This window comes from Artibeus jamaicensis, unplaced genomic scaffold (assembly GCF_021234435.1).
Source record: "Artibeus jamaicensis isolate MK-2021 breed Jamaican fruit bat unplaced genomic scaffold, CSHL_Jam_final contig_426, whole genome shotgun sequence".
NCBI lineage: Eukaryota > Metazoa > Chordata > Mammalia > Chiroptera > Phyllostomidae > Artibeus > Artibeus jamaicensis.
This window is the reverse complement of record NW_026521826.1, coordinates 14794790-14813200: the sequence shown is the minus strand read 5'-3', so window position 1 is coordinate 14813200 and position 18411 is coordinate 14794790. Positions and strand designations below refer to the sequence as shown.

The window sequence follows — 18411 nt, the reverse complement described above, 5'->3', positions numbered from 1 at the left end:
AACTCCTTTGAAGGTAACTGTCTCTTTTTCTTTTGCTGCTTTTAAGATTCTCTCCTTATCTTTAATCCCAAGTAATGTAATAATGATGTGCCTTGGTGTGTGCTTCCTTGGTTCCAATTTTTTGGGGACTCTCTGAGCTTCCTGGGCCTCCTGGAAGTCTGTTTCCTTTGCCAGATTGAGGAAGATCTCCTTCATCACTTGTTCCAATAAGTTTCCATTTCTTGCTTTTCCTCTTCTGTCACCCCTATATTCACATGTTGAATATTTAAAGTTGTCTCAGAGGTTCCTAAGCCTTTCCTTATTTTTTTGAATTCTTGTTTCTTCATTAGTTATAGCTGAATGTTTACTTCTTCCTTTTGTTCCAAATTGTTTATTTGAGTCCCAGTTTTCTTTCTGTCACTGTTGGTTCCCTGTGTGTTTTTCTTTATTTCACTTTGAAAAGCTTTCATTTCTTCCTCTGTTTTGGGACCATACTCAACTAATTCTGTGAGCATCCTGATTATCAGTTTTGCACTCTGCATCAGATAAGTTGTCTATCTCGTCATTGTGTAGTTCTTTTTCTGGAGTTCTGATCTATTCTTTCATTTGGGCCATATTTCTTTGTCTTGGCTCATCTGTTATGTTGTAAGAGGGCAGAGCCTTGGATATTCGAGGCTGGGGGCAACCCTCTTTGTTGCATTGTGGTGCTGTATGTGGTGGAGAGGGAACAATGCTGCTTTCTGGCTCCGTGCTAGCCCCACTTTCCAACAAAGTCTCCTGTGAGACCGGGAGTTTCTCCTTCCTTTGAAGCCCACACAGTATTTTACACCCAGAGTTTTTGAGTCTTTAGTTTCCTGTTCAGTCAGCCCCTCCTCTCCTGAGTCTGCCCACCTCTGCCCCTCCTACTGGTCTGGATAAATGCTTCTTTAACTCCTCGATTGTTGGAGTTTCATGCAGTTTGATGTTCTGGTAGTTCTAGTTGTTTATTGTTTTTAAATTGGTGATTATCCTTTTTTTTAGTTGTGAGAGAAAGTGAAGCGTTTCTACCTATGCCTTCTTCTTGTCTGGAACTTCCAAACATCGGTGGTTTAATTACACCATTTGAAAGATGAGATTGTCAGGGTGGATCCAAAAACAAGACCCAACTATGTGTTGTCTATGAGAAGCCCATTTAAAATATAAAACACAATAATAAAAAGATATCTGATAGAGAAATATATAGAACAACTGTAATGGCATAATCTATAATATAAAAATTAAAATATATATATATACAGCATGCTAACGAAAAGAAAGGAGTACTGTATTAATTTCAGATAGAGCAGAATTCAGAGTAAGGTATTTAATCAAAATTCTGAGGAGCATTATATTTTGACACAGGGATTAATACTCCAAAAGGACATTATAATTATTAATATGTAAGTACCTAACAAAATATGTGAGGTAAAACTGATAGAATTGCGTAGAGAAATAGATGAATGCCCTTTTATAGTTGGAGACTTCAATATTCCTCTCTCAGAAATAAACAGATTCAGTAGACAGACTACAGTCAGTAAGGTCATAGTTTAACTCAACAATGGGATCGGTCAATTGGGTATAATTCACATGTATAGAATGCTTGATCCTACAGCAACAGAATGCACATACTTCTCAATTTGATATGGAACATTCACCAAGGCAGAGTACATTCTGGGCCATAAAATGTAACTTAATATAATTAAAAAAAATGGAAGTTATACAGTATCTGTTAGACCACAGTGAAATTAAGCTACAAATCAGTAACAGAAGGATACCTTGAGACCCTTAAATACTTGGATATTAAAGAACAGGTCAGGTTGTTTTAACAGATATATTTAAAAAGGTCAAAGAAGAAATCCAAAAGAAAAAAAGTTTTGAACTAAATGAGAATGACATCTTACTTTGCATGTATTTACTTTCCATCTCTAACTTAAAGTAATTAATAAATACTGGGAAAATTTCAACCTAACCTCACATTAACAAGGAAATATACATTATATGGTGAGTTTAATTTTAAATGTTATATAATATAGGATATAAACACTTGAAAATAGTTACTTATTTATGTTAAACAGTGACAACTTGAACCTACCACCAGGAAGTAAAAATCAGAGTGTATTTGATCTTATGTATCCTCCGGGTGTTTCTCCTCAATGCAGTCTCTCTTTCCTTCCCCCAAATAGTTTCTTATTTTTCTATCATGTTTATTATTTCCTTGCAATAAAGTTTTCTGTGTGTATTTGTCAAGTAACTTGATAAATACAATGTATTTAAGTAATGTGTTGTTAAATTTTGCTTATTTTAAGTTTTTCCTGGTTTGCTTTCTCTATTGTCCTTTTTTCTGTTTATAACATTTGTATGATATAAAATATTAAGATATTTACATAGATGAAATAGATTGATAGCATTAAATCTGGAATTACAGGGGTAGAGAATATTAGTATTACCTGAGGCCTTGCCAGAGTTTACTTGGACAACCACATCCATTTGGATGGCTACTATCAAAAAAACAGACAATTAGAAGTGTTGATGACAGCCCTGGCTGGTGTGGCTCAGTGGATTGAGCCTGTGAACCAAACAGTTGCAGGTTGGATTCTGGGTCAGGGACATGCCTGGATTGCAAGCCAGGTCCCCAGTATGGGCCACATGAAAGACCACACATTGATCTTTCTCCCCATTTCTTCCTCTCTTACCCTCTCTAAAAAATAAATAAATAAAATTTATAAATTTTTTTAAAAAAGTGTTGATGACAATATTGAGAGATGGGAACCCTTTTGCAGTATTTGTGGGAATGTGAAATGGTGCAGCAGCTATGGAAAACATATATGGTGGTTCCTCAAAAAATTAAATATAGAATTACCATATGATTCCACAATTTTACTTCTGGTCATTCACATATCCAAAAGGATTGAAAGTAGGATCTAGAGGAAATATTTGTACACACATGTTCTTAGCATTATTCACAGTAGTTAATACGTGGAAGTAATCCAGTTTCATTGACAGTGGAGTGGATAGCAACGATGCATGTGTGCAAAGAAATGCTATTTGGCCTTAGAGAAGAAGAAAATTCGTCTACAGCCATACCACCCTGAACATGCCTGATCTCTTCTGATCTTGGAAGCTAAGCAGGGTCAGGCCTGGTTAGTACTTGGATGGGAGAAGAAGAAATTCTACACTCTGCTACAGTATGGATAAACCCGAGGATATTATGCTAAGTGAAATAGCTCAGTCACAAGAGGGAGGACAAATACTGTATGATTCTACTTCTGCGAGGTCCTTAGAATAGAAAAGGATGGAGGTAATGGGAAAACTGGGAGTTACTTAATGTAAAATAGTATAGAGTTTCAGGTTTACAAGAGGAAGTGAGTTTATATGGGGATGGATGGTGGTGATGGTTGTACAACAATGTAAATATATTTAATACCACTGAACCGTACACTTAAGTGGTTACAATGGCAATTTTATGTTAGTTTTATGTATTTAACTACAATAAAAGAAAATGGAAGAACTTTATTGGGAAGTTTTTTGGCTTGCATTTATATCTTTTGAATTGTAGGCCTCTTGAGAATTACTACCAAAGGAGCTCCTTCTCCTAAGGGGAGTCATAGTATATTCCCCAAAAATGTGTTGGAGTCCCCTCTCCAAAAAAGATTGTTGAAGCCCAAAAGGTTGAGGGTTGTATTAAATATCTCTAAGTCTTCTCATCTTTCATTTTAGTGTCTTAATCTTTGATCTAACATAAGTGAATGCTTATTCTGGGACTTTGTTTATACAGTATAGCTAGAAAAGTTGTTTCATAATTCCATATCAAAAGTTTATCATGTTTATAACTATGCTCAGCAACTTGAAAGACAGATGAAAATAAACAAGATTTATCCTTATCTGAATTAATGGATTCTTTGGGGGGATTTATAAGTATTTTATATGAGGAAATTTGAAGGCATGCGTAAACAAGTTACTCTGTAAAACGTGAGATAATTGAGTATGAGTGACTGTGATTCTGGGGAAAGTGTTGGTCAGAACAGTTGCATTACATTAAGTTTCAGAAAGAACAAGGAAGTTTTTAATTAGTAAAGGGGCAAGAGCAAACATTCTAGGCAAAGAGAACTATTCAACGGATAGAGATGTGACATTTTTTGACATATTTAGGAATTTTGAGTAGTTCAGCTTAGTATTAATATAAAATATATTTAGGGAAGAATGGGTGGAAAAGTTTGGTTTGGCCACATCAATAAAGACTTTAAACGAAGCTGTCTGTACGTAGGATATAAAAAATTCATTTTCTTTTTTATTGATGAACACTCAAATTTCTAATCATATTTACTAGATAATGGAAATTTCTTTGACTGTTTTCTTACTGCTATAATCTCAGCATAGAAGAGTGAGATGAATGGTTTTAAAATTTCATAAGCAAGGAGAATTTTAGTGGTTATAGAGATGTTGTCCTAGTAAGTAAGGTTGTTTTTGGTACTATTAATGATTCAGGTATTACTGTTTTCACCTTTGCATTCTTTGCAAGGTTCTCTTTGGGCTCTGATAATTATGAGTTTCTTCCTTATGGTGTACTTTCATTACAGGTCATATCTATCCACCTGTGTGCATTGGTTCATGTAGATCTCAAAAGTTGAATTAATGTTGACTGTTTCTATTTGTATTCTATAGTGCCTGCTCTGGGGATTACAGTATGCATCCTCAATTTACCATAGTCCCTCTTGAATTAATATAATACCACTTCACATTAAAGTGTAAGAATTTACATGATGTATTTTTTTTCATTATTACCTGTGCCCCGATTGTGGTGGTATTGTAATTTATTTTAAGTCTACATGTGTTATACTTAACAATTACTTTTATGTCTGCTTTAAACAGCCAGTTACATTTTAAAGAAATTAATTTCTTTTATATTTTCTCACATACCACAGCACGTATTTTGCACCATTTATGTCATGTCTGACATGTAGTGTCATAACGTCAAAACGTCATTTTTTTTTTTGTGCTAGTTTCAGGGGTTTTTTTTTTTCCTGGCAAGGACTACAGTATTGATTTTTAAATACTTCATTGTGTCTAGCACAGTGCCTTACACAAAATAGGCAAGTATTTTTTTTAACCTCTAAGAATACTGAAATTTTGTTCGTATTATCTACTGTGTAATCTTATAAGTTGTATTATTATAGTTCACCATTAGATGTCACTTTTTAACATTTCCTATTCTTAATCAGTAAATTACATAGTATTTAATGCTTCTTAGATTTGTAAGTAACATGTAATGTACTCCCATGTAAGTGCATTTAAACTGAGAAGTCTCCCTACATTTTAAAGGGTTTTTTTCTAAAACAGACACATTCGTGCACTAGAAATTTTAGTATGTTTTTAGGGTTATTTGTCTTAAGTCTATATCCAACTGATTTTTGTTATCTTTTAGGATTATATGTCTTAAAAAATATCGTTTAATTTTTTTACTGATGATTTTCCTTAATTTTTCTTTAAAACTTGAAGATTGGCATTATTTTTTGATTATTGCTTTCGTGGAACAAAGGGAAGAAGAAGGATGTTCAGCAGTACTTTAAAACATGTTCAGCAGTACTTTAAAACATGTTCAAAATTTTTTCTGTTAGTAGTGAAGTCCTGAAAACCACCTTCTCATTCCAGAAGCCTGAGTTTTAATATGATCCAGATTTACCAGAAGTGAATTTATTTGGGTTTTCCAGAGAAAGAGGAATAACTGATATATCTGTGAAAAGAAATAATAGAGGCAGAGAAAAATGAGATTTGTAAGGCTCTGTCGGCCAGTCATGGAACACAGTAAAGTGTTAAGAATGAGTTTTCCTCACTAATTCTCTTCCTTTAAAAGATAGAAAAGGTCAGGTCAGGGAGATTTCAGCCATTCCTGAGTTTAATGTTTACCTCATGCCTACTGGCCTCAAGAGCATAACCAGTGTGCTTTAGGAATCAGGTGTCTCAGTAGCCTAGGACATTCCTAACAGTTAGGTCCATGCCTGGCTGAGAGTCCTGGCGCGCCTCTTCCTGTAGTGCCATCACCTGTCAGACATCCATGCTGCAACCCTGGTTCCCTGCCCCTCCTTCCATTTTGCTAGGACACATTGGTATCCATTTTCCCCCATTCATTCAGAGTATTTCAATTTGAATAAAATAGCAATGTAATTTTTCCATACAGTGTAATGACTGACCAATACTAATCCAAGCATATGAATATATCTTAATGATGTGGCTCCTCTGGTCTGTCTGCCCCAGACTTTCACACCTCAGCCAGAAAAACTTACTGCCATATATTTTCTGTTATGGTTTTATTTTATTTTTAAAAATATTTTATTTATTTATTTTTAGAGAGAGGGGAAGGGAAGGAGAAAGAGAGGGAGAGAAACATCAATGTGTTTGCCTCTTGCGTGTCCCCCAACTGGGGAGCCTGGCCCACAATCCAGGCATATGCCCTTGACTGGGAATCGAATTAGTGACCATTTGGTTCACAGGCCTGTGTTCAATCCACTGAGCCACAAAAGCCAGGGCTATGGTTTTATTTTTTTAACAGGAGAATGTTCTATTCATTTATTAGTATGTCTATATAAAATTGAAATGTTTAAGCCATTGGTATAATAGACTAAACAATCAAATAATTAGGACATTTAAATTTCATTTTGTATTGATCTGTAAAGTAACATGTAATGTCAAAAATGGAATTTTATGTTGTAATATTTCTGTTTTAGAGTAAAATTTAAATGTGTTATTTTTAATATAATAGAATAAAGGAGGTGACAGTTGTGCTTAGGAAGACATTTTTAACTATTGGGTCTTACACTGTCATTCTTTATGAAGTAACAAAGTAAATGATAATTTTCATGATTGTCAAAATTGTCAAAAACAAAATAAAAAGTGTCCATACCACATAATATATTAGTGTACTCAGCAATAATCAACAGGTACTGATAGTGTTACTTATGTTGATAGTAATTCATTTTGTAATCCATGGTTTTTTCCCTCATGTTTTTGTATATTCCTACAGCTAAAGCAGTTAACAGGTCATGGCACGTTTAACAAAAAGACGACAGGCGGATACAAAAGCTATCCAGCATCTTTGGGCAGCCATTGAAATTATACGGAATCAGAAGCAAATTGCCAACATTGACCGTATTACAAAGTAAGTAAATTTAAACAAAAATATCCCTATAAAATTACATATAAGACTGGGGGAAAAGGTATATAAGTCTTTTATTAAAAAGGCTTTTAGTTAATTTCTTTTATATAAACTATCTAAAAACTATCTATTGTTCATTATTTTAATATAGGACAAGCATGGTACATATAGTAAAAAACACCTTTTTAGTTCATAGTTCACTAACCAAGAACTTTTAACAATTTTATTCTATAGTTTAGAAATACAGTAAGTAAATCTTCAAATAAAAAAGGAAGTTCTTTTTTTTTCTCTAGTTTTTAATCCTGTTTACCTTGGTAGACCAAGAGTCAATATAGAAAACAATCATTGCTTTATCAATACTTGATATACTTGTTAAATATTAGTTATAGGGGAGTCTTCAAATAGAATTTGATTTTTGTTTTATTTGTTTTGCTGGGTATTTTTAAAGGACTAAAGCTAAATTTATCTTTTAAAAATGTTTAAATAATCATTTTTGCTAAGTTAGAGTTTATACTTAATTCCTCCCACACATTTTTTAGATATTATCTGTAAAGATGTAAAACAGATTACTTCCAAAATCTCATTTAATTAAATACTTATGTTGGTCCTTATTTGTAAGTAATGAAAGTGAATTTTTTTGTCCCTTGCATATATTCTGGTGAAGATTATAAAGTTAAGAGGAAAGGAACTGGAGAGGGAAAAAAAGATGTTATATGTTATTTTAAGTCTGTATTTACCCTTTGAATATTTTTAAGTTGCCCATGTACAAGTCATAGTTCTTACAGTCTAATAGAAAAAAAGTAAAACCTATGTGGAAAATAAGAATAAAATAAATAGTATGTAAAAATTAAATTTAAATTAGTTGAGGTATGGTAACTAAATACAAGTTACTTGAGGTGACATTGTATTAAAAACATTTTTTAAAAATCTAAAAATTAAAAGCTGAAACTAGTTTCCTATGGTCGGAATTTTTTTAAAAAGGTAAAATCATAGGTTATGTATATAAAAATTATTTATAGATGAAAGTGGAAATAAAGTACTGTTCTTTGGATTTAATTTTTAAAGTTAAAGTTATTTAAACTTTACTGAACTAAATCAATTTTTCAGGCTATTACTTCTTTGTTAGCCATGGAATGTTTCTATAAAAGTTTTAGGGACAGTCTCCAGGAAGTTGCCATTGTGAGATGTACATAGTTTGGCAGTCAAGGTTGTTGTTAGGTTGTACCAACTTGCTGATCTAGGGGTCAGAGAGTTAACCCCACAGCAGTGGGTGCAGGTGTCTTTGGATGATCGTATTATCTGTATGTATATTTGTATTGTTGATAAGCATTTTCTTTGCTCCTTTCTTTATCAGTAAGCCTGAAAGATGCCAAGCTTATTTTTCTTCATGTCTTAAGGTCTGTGGATCTTGAGATAAATATGGATAAATATGGATAAGTTTATTTACCTACCAAATAGTCATTACTTTATCGGTCTCATCCAGAGGTAGTGGGAAAAATTAAGTAAATCAGGGTAAGTGTTTTAAGAGTGTTTCCTAGTGTTCCTCCTGCCTAATCTGAGAGCATGCCATTTTTTTATTAGTGGTGCACGCTTCATAGCGTGCCATAATTTTTCTTAATAACATTAGTCACATGTGTAATTACTTCCCTGCTAGACCATTAACCCCAGGAAGGGGCTGTCTAGCTAATTGCCTATCCCAGTGCCTTGGCTTGCTCATTATCATTACACTTGGCCAAGGTAAGTTAAGAAGAACCATTGGACCATGATAAGAAGGTGGGGTATTTTGCTCTAAAGCCTAATGTAACATTCCTCTTCTGTATTCTAAATTTAGGAACTTTTCAAGTCTTAGACTAATTTCATATCAACTTGCTCTGCTTAGTTACTGCCAATTCTGAACATACAGGTATCTTTTAATCTTTACAAATATCTTAAATCACTGATATCTAACTTTACTGTAGTAAAGTTATTATAGAGAGTGCATATATAGTTATTACATTTCATTCTTTATTATGACTGGTGAATGATTTCATTATAAAATTGAAAGCTACACTTTAAACACTATAGTTTACCTGTATATAGTTTAGTTCTGCTTGTTTTGTCTCTGGTGTAACTTAAGTCACTTTTAATCTGTAGGTTTCTCATTCATCTCTTTTTTGGCATTTTCCTTTGCAATTTATTTACTGAAGAAACTGATTCACTTGCTCCATAGTTTCCCATAGTCTGGGTTTTGCTGATCCCAACCCTGTGGTGGACTTAAGCTTTTTGCTCCCCCTCTGCCTTTCATAGAAATTGATATTTTATCTACAGGCGTGGGGATGGAGTGAGACTCCCTTATAGGTGGGACTGTGTTCTGCTGTTAGGAGGCCATAATCTCTATTTCTCATGTGAGGGCAGTGGGCCTTGTTACAGAACAATTAGATTCAGTAACTCATTAAGGGTTATAAAATGGTGATGATCTAATTTTATCCTTCCTTTTTAAACTAGAATATTTCTATAAGAACATAAGCTACATAAGTTTCCCTTCATTTACTGTTTGGTTTTCTGTTGTATGGTTCATATTGGAAAAGTAGCATAACTGAGTCTTTTATTTGCCAGGTTTCAAAATAGTGTCCTTTAATGGGAATCAATTAGTTTTTCAAAGTAAAGTTTTTATTTGGAATTCCTGCATTTAAACATGTTTGATAGACTTCAGTTCATTGTTGATGCAATTTTTATTGATACTCAACATTTCCCATCTTTGACCAGTTGGAGCTTCTTCACACTGCTTCCTTAAGTTACTCTGCTTTCCAATACAAGATTTTTCAAGCTCATTTTATATACATACTGCCCCAGATTTTTCCAGAGACCTGTTGTTTTCCTCTTTCAGTTAGGAACTATATTTCAAAACTACTTTCTGGTCCTCATTGTGCTCATTAATGCTAGGTCAGTCTCTTTTTCTAGGACTTTAGAAGACACGGTTAAGAAATAGGTATAATTGTAAAAGAAAAAATCTCATGATTTCATACTCTTATTTTCCACTTGAGTTTATGGCTACTAGGTATTACTTAACTTTTATCTAAAATCTTTGTTTTTCCTCACACAGTAAGGGTCAAGTAATTTTTAAATTTTTTCTTCTATTTTATTGAGATATAATTAATGTATTAGTTTAGATTGTACACCACAACAATTTAATATAGTGTATAGTGCAGAATGTACTAAGTTTAGTTAACATGCATCACCCCATGTACTTACACTGTTTTTCCCTTGTGATGAGAACTTTCAAGATTTATTCTCATAGCAACTTTTATTTATTTATTTATTTATTTAGTTTTTATTTTTAAATATTTTATTTATTTATTTTTCGATAGAGGGGAAGGGAAGGAGAAAGAGTGGGAGAGAAATATCAATGTATGGTTGCCTCTCATGCGTCCCCTGCTGGGAACTGGCCTGCAACCCAGGCATGTGCCCTGACTGGGAATCAACTGCGATACTCTGGTTCTCAGGCCCGCGCTCAATCCACTGAGCTATGCCAGCCAGGGCTTCATAGCAACTTTTAAATGTATAATACAATATTATTAACTATAGCCACTGTGCTGTACATTATATCCACAGAACTTTGTTATCATATGCAGGAATTTTGTGCATTTGGACCCCCCCCATCCATTTCTCCCACCCTCCCCCCACCTTGTGCTCCTGGAAACCACCAGTCTGTTCTCTGTATCTATGTGTTTGGTGTGGTGCTGGTGGTGGGGGGCAATCCCCTCACCTGAGGACATGCATATTGATTTTAGAGAAAGGGGAAGTAGGGGAGAGAGGGAGAGAAACATCGATTGGTTGCCTCTTGTACATGCCCTGACCGGGGATTGAACCCACAGCTTTTTGGTGAATGGGACGCCACTCCAACTAAGTGAGCCATCTGGTCAGGACTAAGTTTGTTTTTATATATCCTACATATAAGTGAGATTACATAATATGTCTTTTTTTTCTTACTTCTCTTAGCATACTGCCCTCAAGGTCCATCTATATTGTCACAAAATGATAGAGGCCTCCTTTTTTATGGTTCTTTAATAATCCAGTGTGTGTGCATGTGCACATGTGTGTATACACACACACACACACACCCCACTTTTTCTTTATCCAGTCATCTGTCATTGGGCACTTAGGTTGTTTCCATATTTGGGCTGTTAATAATGCTGCTGGGAACATGGTGGAGTAGACATCTTTTTGAGATAGTGATTTCATTTCCTTTGGATAAATGCCTAGAAATGCAATTTTGGGGTCATATGGTAATTCTGTTTTGATTTTTTTTAAGATTATTAAAATTTATTTATCTTTAGAGGGGAAGGGAAGGAGAGAGGGAGAGAAACATCAATGTATGGTTGCCTTTTGTGCATCCCCTGCAGGGACCTGGCCTGCAACCCAGGCATGTGCCCTGACTGGGAATCGAACCTCGACTGTCTGGTTCGCAGGCCTGTGCTCAATCCACTGAGCTACACCAGCCAGGGCCTATTTTGATTTTTTTGAGGAACCACGATACTCTTCTCCACAGTGGTAACATTAGTAGTAGATTCTTAAGACTTCATGGAAACAAGTTTTCAGTTCTGCATTGTTTCCTGCAGCTTTTTTACTTGAAAATCAGTTTGACTAGATATAGAATCCAGAGCTTATAAATTTTTTGTGTGGGGGCGGTTCTTATACAGGGTGGCGCCAAAAGTAGGTTAACAGTTGTGAGTATGTAGCTCTGACTGGTGTGGCTCAGTGGGTTGAGCGCTGGCCTGCAAACCAAAGGGTCTCCAGTTCGATTCCCAGTCAGGGCACATGCCTGGGTTCTGGGCCAGGTCAGGTCCCCAGTAGAGGACACAAGAGGCAACCACACATTGATGTTTTTCTCCCTCTCTTTCTCTCTCTCTTCCTTTCTGTCTAAAATAAATAAATAAAATCTTTAAAAACATTTTTAGACATAAAAACTGGTTATGAGTACAGAAAACAGCTTATTCCTGCAATATTATTTATTATTATATTGTTTTCCATATATATAACTGTAAACTTATTTCCCCCCACCCTGTATATTACGTATTTTCACTTAAAGCATTGCTGTAGAAAAATGTAACTTGGGGACTTTTGGTTAAGATGGAAGTATAGGAAGACACACTTCACCTCTTTGTGCAACCACATAGACAATTACAACTATATCTCAAAACAAATAAACAGAACTTTCAGAAAAATCAAGCTGTATGGAAGTCTGACAACCAAGGATTTAAAGAAGCCCTGTACATCCAGGTGGGTCGAAGGGGTGGAGTCTTGGGGATGTGGTATGGCGTGGAGAGTGGGAGGCACAGAAGTATCAAATCAGGTGGTCCTACACTCACATACGGTGGATAAAAATTGGGAGGGTTACCTTGGTAGCAAATGATCCCAGCCCGAGGCCAGATAGCACAGCCCAGGGTTCCAGTGATGGAAATATAGATCCCCCATAACTTCTGGCTATAAAAACCAGTGAGGACTCTGTTTGCCATCGTTCTGTGCCACCATAATGGTGCTCATGAATGTCCTGGTGATGGTCTCAAGAGTATCAACAATGTTGAAAAGAGAGGCAAATGCCAGGTTCTTAACAGGCCATGCTCCAAAGTCATTGTCCTGTCCCTAGCTGTCATGATAAAGCATACTTATATTGGCTAGTTTGAAATCATCAATGACCACAGAGCTGGGAAGGTGGCTCAGAACCTCACAGACAGGTTGAATAAATGTGGAGTAATCAGCCCCAGATTTGATATGCAACTCAAAGATCTAAAAAAATGGCAGAACAACCTGCTTCCATCTCATCAGTTTGGTTTCATTGTACTGACCACCTCAGCAGGCGTCATGGACCATGAAGAAGCAAGATGAAAACACACAGGAGGGAAAATTTTGGGATTCTTTTTCTGGGGATGTAATACATATGTGCAAATAAAATGCCTCAATGGGAAAAAAAAAACACAAAAAAAACTAGTGGGGAAATGGCCAGTGGAAGAAACTGCAGGATTTTCAGGAGAGTCCGTTTAGAGGAACCACATGGGCTTAGAATGTATGCAAGGTCACCCACTGGGGTTCACCACAGGACAACAGCTGGAAGTGCATCTACTTCCATGTTGCACATGTGAAGTGGGGGAAGTGACTAGAAATGGGGTCAGTGCCCGGCAAATCTCTAGAAGCCAGTGAGCAGCACTGTCCCCTCTCCAAGCCCTCCTCCCACACAGAGCCATAAAGGGGTAAAGTGGGTTCTGCCCTGGCAATTACCTAAGGCCCTGCCCCATACAACTTATAGGTGCCTTTTCTAAGGGAGTCAAAGTACCTCTACCTAATACACAGAAACAAACAGGAAGGCTGCCAAATTGAGATAAAGAAATAAGGCCCATATGAAAAAAAAAAAAAGAGCAAAACCCCAGAAAAAGAACTGAGGGAAATGGAAATAAGCAACCTATCAGATGGAGAATTGAAAACACTGGTGATCAGGATGCTCAAAGAACTCATTGAATATGGCAAAAATGTTAGGGAAGAAATGAAGGTTACACTAAGTGAAATAAACATTTACAGGGAACCAGTAGTGGAGAGGATGGTGCTGTGAATCAAATCAATGATTTGGAACACGAAAAAGCGTTCAATCAGAACAGGAAGAAAAAAAGAATTCAGAAAAATGAAGATAGGCTTAGGAACCTCTTGAGACAAATTTAAATATACCAATATCTGAATCATGGGGCCAGAAGAAGAGAAAGAGCAAGAAATTGAAAACTTACTTGAAAAAATAATGAAAGAAAACTTACCTAATGTGGTAGAGAAAATAAACATGCAAGTCCAGGAAGCACAGAATTGTACTCAGTGCAAACAGGTTGTCCTCAGAGGACCACACCAAGACACATAATTAAAATGCCAAAAGTTAAAGTTAAAGGGAGAATCTTAAAGAAGCAAGGGAAAATTGAAAGTTACCCATGAAGGAGTTTCCATAAGACTTGACTGATTTCTCAAAAGAAACATTTGCAGGAGAAGGGCCTGGCAAGAAGAATTCAAAGTCATGAAAAGCAAGGACTCATCCAAGATTACTCTATCCAGCAAAGCTCTCATTTACAATGGGCGGGCAGATAAAGTGCTTACCAGAAAAGGTAAAGCTCAAGGAGTTCATCATTACCAAGCCCTTATTCTATAAAATGTTAAACAACTTATTTTTTAAAAAAGATTAAAACTTAATGAACATTAAAAGGACAATAAATTCACAGCTTTCAACAACTGAATATGAAAAACAAACTAAACAATAAAGCAGAACAGCAATGGAATCATAGGTATGGAGATCATGTGGAGGGTTATCAATAGGGGAGGGGAGAGAATGGCAAAAAAGTTCAGGGATTAAGAAGCGTAATTGGTAGGTACAAAATAGACAGGGGGAATGTCAAGAATATTACAGGAAATGGAGAAGCCAAAGACCTTATATGCATGACCCATAAACATGAATTAAGGGGGATTGCTGGAGGGAATGGGGGTACCAGGTGGAGGGAGATTAAGGGAAAAACATTGGAACAATTATAATAGTATAATCAGTAAAATATAGTCTTAAAAACCTGATTTCCTTTTTGTTGAGACTTTTTCTTTTGCCTAGATTGACAAAGATTATTTTTTCTTTAAAGTTGCAGTCGGTCATTCTAGGTTGATTTTCTTGGATATGCAGTGTTTTTTAAATTATATATGCATAAAATTTTCAAGTAAAAATTTTAAGTTATATATTATTATTTTACTATATACATACTTATTTAGTATTTATTAAGTGGGGCCTTCTCTTATACTGCACTGTATCTTTTTTTCCCATTTTTTAAATTTGTAAGCTTCTACTGAATTCTTTTTGTCTTTTTTAACTTTGTTTAAACAGAGATTTTGGTTTTACACAAAAATTGAAGAGAGAAAGAGATTTTCCATATATACCCTGCCTCTCCACACGCACAGCCTTCTTTGCTACCAGCATGAATCACCAGATGCTACATTTTTTACCAAGGATGGACTACATCATTTTCACCCAAAGTCCATAGTTTACTTTAGCGTTTACTCTCGGTATGCATTCTGTGGGTTTGGACAACCGTACAACAACATGTATCCACCATTATAGCATCACACAATTTTAGGGCAGTAGTTTCAACTGCCCTAAAATTTCTTGGTGCTCCATCTCTATCTGTTCCTCCCATATCCTTGGTAACAACTACTTTTTTTGCTGTCTCTATCATTTTTCTTTTCCAGAATGTCCTGGAGTTGGAGTCATATAGGATGTAATCTTCTCAGATCATCTTTCACATAGTAATATGCATTTAAGATTTTTCTTCATGTCTTTTTGTGGCCTAATAGCTCATTTCTTTTTAGCACTGAATAATATTTTATTATCTGGCTGGACTTCTATTTGTCTCCCCACCTTAAAGGACCTCTTTGTTGCTTGCACATTCTGACAATTATGGGTAAAGCTGCAATATATTTTTTATTTTTAACATTTTCCTTTTTTGCAACTTCTGTTTGTGACATTTTTCTGTTTTTTTACTCTTGTGTACCTACTAGTTTAGACTTCACTGCTGAAGTGACTTTTAAAATTTACTTCTGGTATTTAACTCATTTCTTAGCTTTTGTAATTTTGATGTATATCCTTTATGTCTTGCATCATTTTCTTCATGTCCTTTTTTGTGTTTGGAATAACAGTTATAGTTTTCATTTGTCTTGTTGGCACACATCTCAGACTTGCTTTCACTGTGTGGATTTTATTTTGTTCCTTTGATTACAGCCATCATATTGGTCATTTTGATGTGAAATCAATTTTTCTGAACTTGTTGCAGGGTAAGGTGGCTAGAATAGTTTTTCTAGATTTATGGTTCTGAAACTCCTTATGTCATTTTTATGAAGTACTCAAAATATGGGCTCATACTTCCCATGATTTCCTGCTGTTTCTTCACTTTCTTCCCCGGTGCTTTTTTTCTGGAACCACCTTTCCTTTATACTCATTGTCTTTACATTGAATATCTTTTTGTCCTATAGTGTTTGATATTTTTATTGCTTACAATTTCTCTGCATGATAGGGCTCCATTCTGGAAGGCAGCTTTGGCTAAGTTTGAATGTTCATGGGGCCCATTATGCTTCAGCCCCTTAGTCTTTACCATGAATTCATGAATTACCACGCTTCACCCGCAAATGGTAGTGCGTAAAAGTGTATCTGCTTCCAGCTCCTGTTACATTGTCCCATGGTACTTTCCAATGACTGTCTGTTGCTTATTTTATTCTTCTATACTCTTTTCATTAGATACTCTGTTATGCCCATCTGTGCCCCCCTACACAGGTGTCAGTACCAATTGGGATTGTAGCTTTTGGAATTTTACCCTCACCTGCTGGAATTTTGGGATTCATGGGGATTACTCATCACTTAATTTTGTTTTTTATGTTGCCCAAGGGTGGGTTTTTTTGTTTATTTGCTAACTATTTTAGTAACACTTTTTAGGAGGCTTGTGAGAGATTAAGAACTCTGCTACTTTCACTCTCTTCCCAGTTCACAGCAGTTTTGTGATTTTTTTTTGGAAAAAAAGATAGTTGGTAGAGGCACTGGATATTTTCTAGAGTCCAAAAGCAGAACTAAAAGTAATAAAGGTTTCTGGCAGAAGCAAATCCAAGGGACATTCTTTAGGTAACACTAGACAATATCATACTTTATAGCACTATTATCTTGGAACACAGGAATGGTTAAAATATTAACTCATGTTAAAATTTACAAATTCCATAAGTAGAAGCCTCAGATTCTCAAAGTTGAACAATTAGAGATTGATAAAAACTTATTTCTGTAACAAAACAGGAGAATTTTTCTAAGTTGCAGATTTTTCTTCACCTAATTTGATGATATCTAACTTAAGCATTCATAGCAGTAGTTTCCTATTGGGCATCACTGCACTTCTTCAGGAAAGACTCCTGACTCCTTTTTACCACTTTCTTTTAATTGTCTTTTTTTTTTAACTGCGAGTGTTATATTAAAAAAAGAATTAAGAGTTAGAGATTCACTGTTGACATTTGATTATTTCAGATACTTAAAAATTATAACTAAGAAACTTTTTTAGCAAGTTCTATTTGGGAATGGAAAGTACTTTTACAAAAAGTTGATCTGAAATCAAACTAAATGTATATGGGATTAAGTTTGAATTTTTTTTTAGTTAATGGGTAAGCTGTTCCTCTGATTTAAAAGCTTATTTTCTTATAAAAGTTTGATTTAATGATAGTATAAAATTATATAGATATCTTCATTTGGAAGCTAAATAAGTATAGTAAATTTTGGTACTCAGTAAAAACATTTTACATTCATAAAATTTGAAGGATGTTTTGTTTCCATCATCATAATGGAAACAAAGAGTCATTATATCATAAAAAAGACCCTGTACAGTAGTTAAGATGAAGAGAAGCATAGGTTTATATAAGAGCAGCTTTCTCATTTAGTTAAAAAATGATTTAAGTAATAAAAGCCCTGGCTGCTGTAGCTCAGTGGATTGAGCGTGGGCCTGCAAACCAAAGGATCAAGGTTCAGTTCCCAGCAGGGAACACACCAGAGACAACCATACATTGATATTTCTTTCCCTCTCCCCTTCCCTTCCCCTTTAAAGGTAAATAAACAAAATCTTAAAAAATAAAAAAGATTAAAAAAGATTAAGTACTAAATTATAATTATCACTTTTTCCATCAATTTTTATGATACTTTGATGTCATGAAAGTTTAAAAATATCTCATTACTTAACATTTATGTAAACAGATATTTGGAAAACATTTTTATGCTTAAGATCATGATGTTAGCCTTTGTTTTATAGTTTTTATTTTTATTTTTTAGGACAACTCAGCAAAATAAAATTCCGGTTTATTGTTGGACAACATTGTTTCCACATATATATCAAACAGGCCAAAAAAATAAACTGCAACTTCATAGATTAAAAAAAGGGGGAAAAAGCAACCTTTTATCTTTGGCCTTTTTAACCATCTCATACAAACCAGCTACTTATAGTACAGCTAAGTACATACACAAAAAGTTACTGGAATGCTTGAAAGAAGATTTTTTGTTGTTGTTTTTCCTTTTTTTTTACAAGGTTCTTTTTCTCCTTTGAGATTATAATGAACATGGTCACAGCACATGTAAAGTTGGAAGTAGGACAGAGAACGCTTCAAAGGCTGGTTTGGTCATCCCGAGACCATTAAAAACAAAAACAGCTGATCCCTAATAATATGTACAAAAATATAAAATGTAAATAAAAAATACAAAC

General features: G+C 34.9%; 1 protein-coding gene and 1 pseudogene across 12 annotated transcripts in view; both read left to right on the top strand.

The window, feature by feature from the left end:
• Nucleotides 1-18411, top strand: part of ZMYND11 (zinc finger MYND-type containing 11) — a 147460-nt gene that overhangs the window by 51371 nt on the left and 77678 nt on the right. For 11 of the 12 annotated variants that reach the window (XM_053665854.1, XM_037156312.2, XM_037156357.2 and 8 more), the window contains exon 2: nt 7016-7150. In XM_053665854.1, coding sequence (XP_053521829.1) covers nt 7035-7150 — 116 coding nt within the window. In that variant the 5' untranslated portion in view covers nt 7016-7034. Of the gene's footprint in view, nt 1-7015; nt 7151-18411 lie in introns of those variants that run through there. The other variant, XM_037156340.2, reaches the window with a different exon arrangement.
• LOC128627525 (40S ribosomal protein S15a-like) lies at nt 11571-14526 on the top strand (annotated as a pseudogene).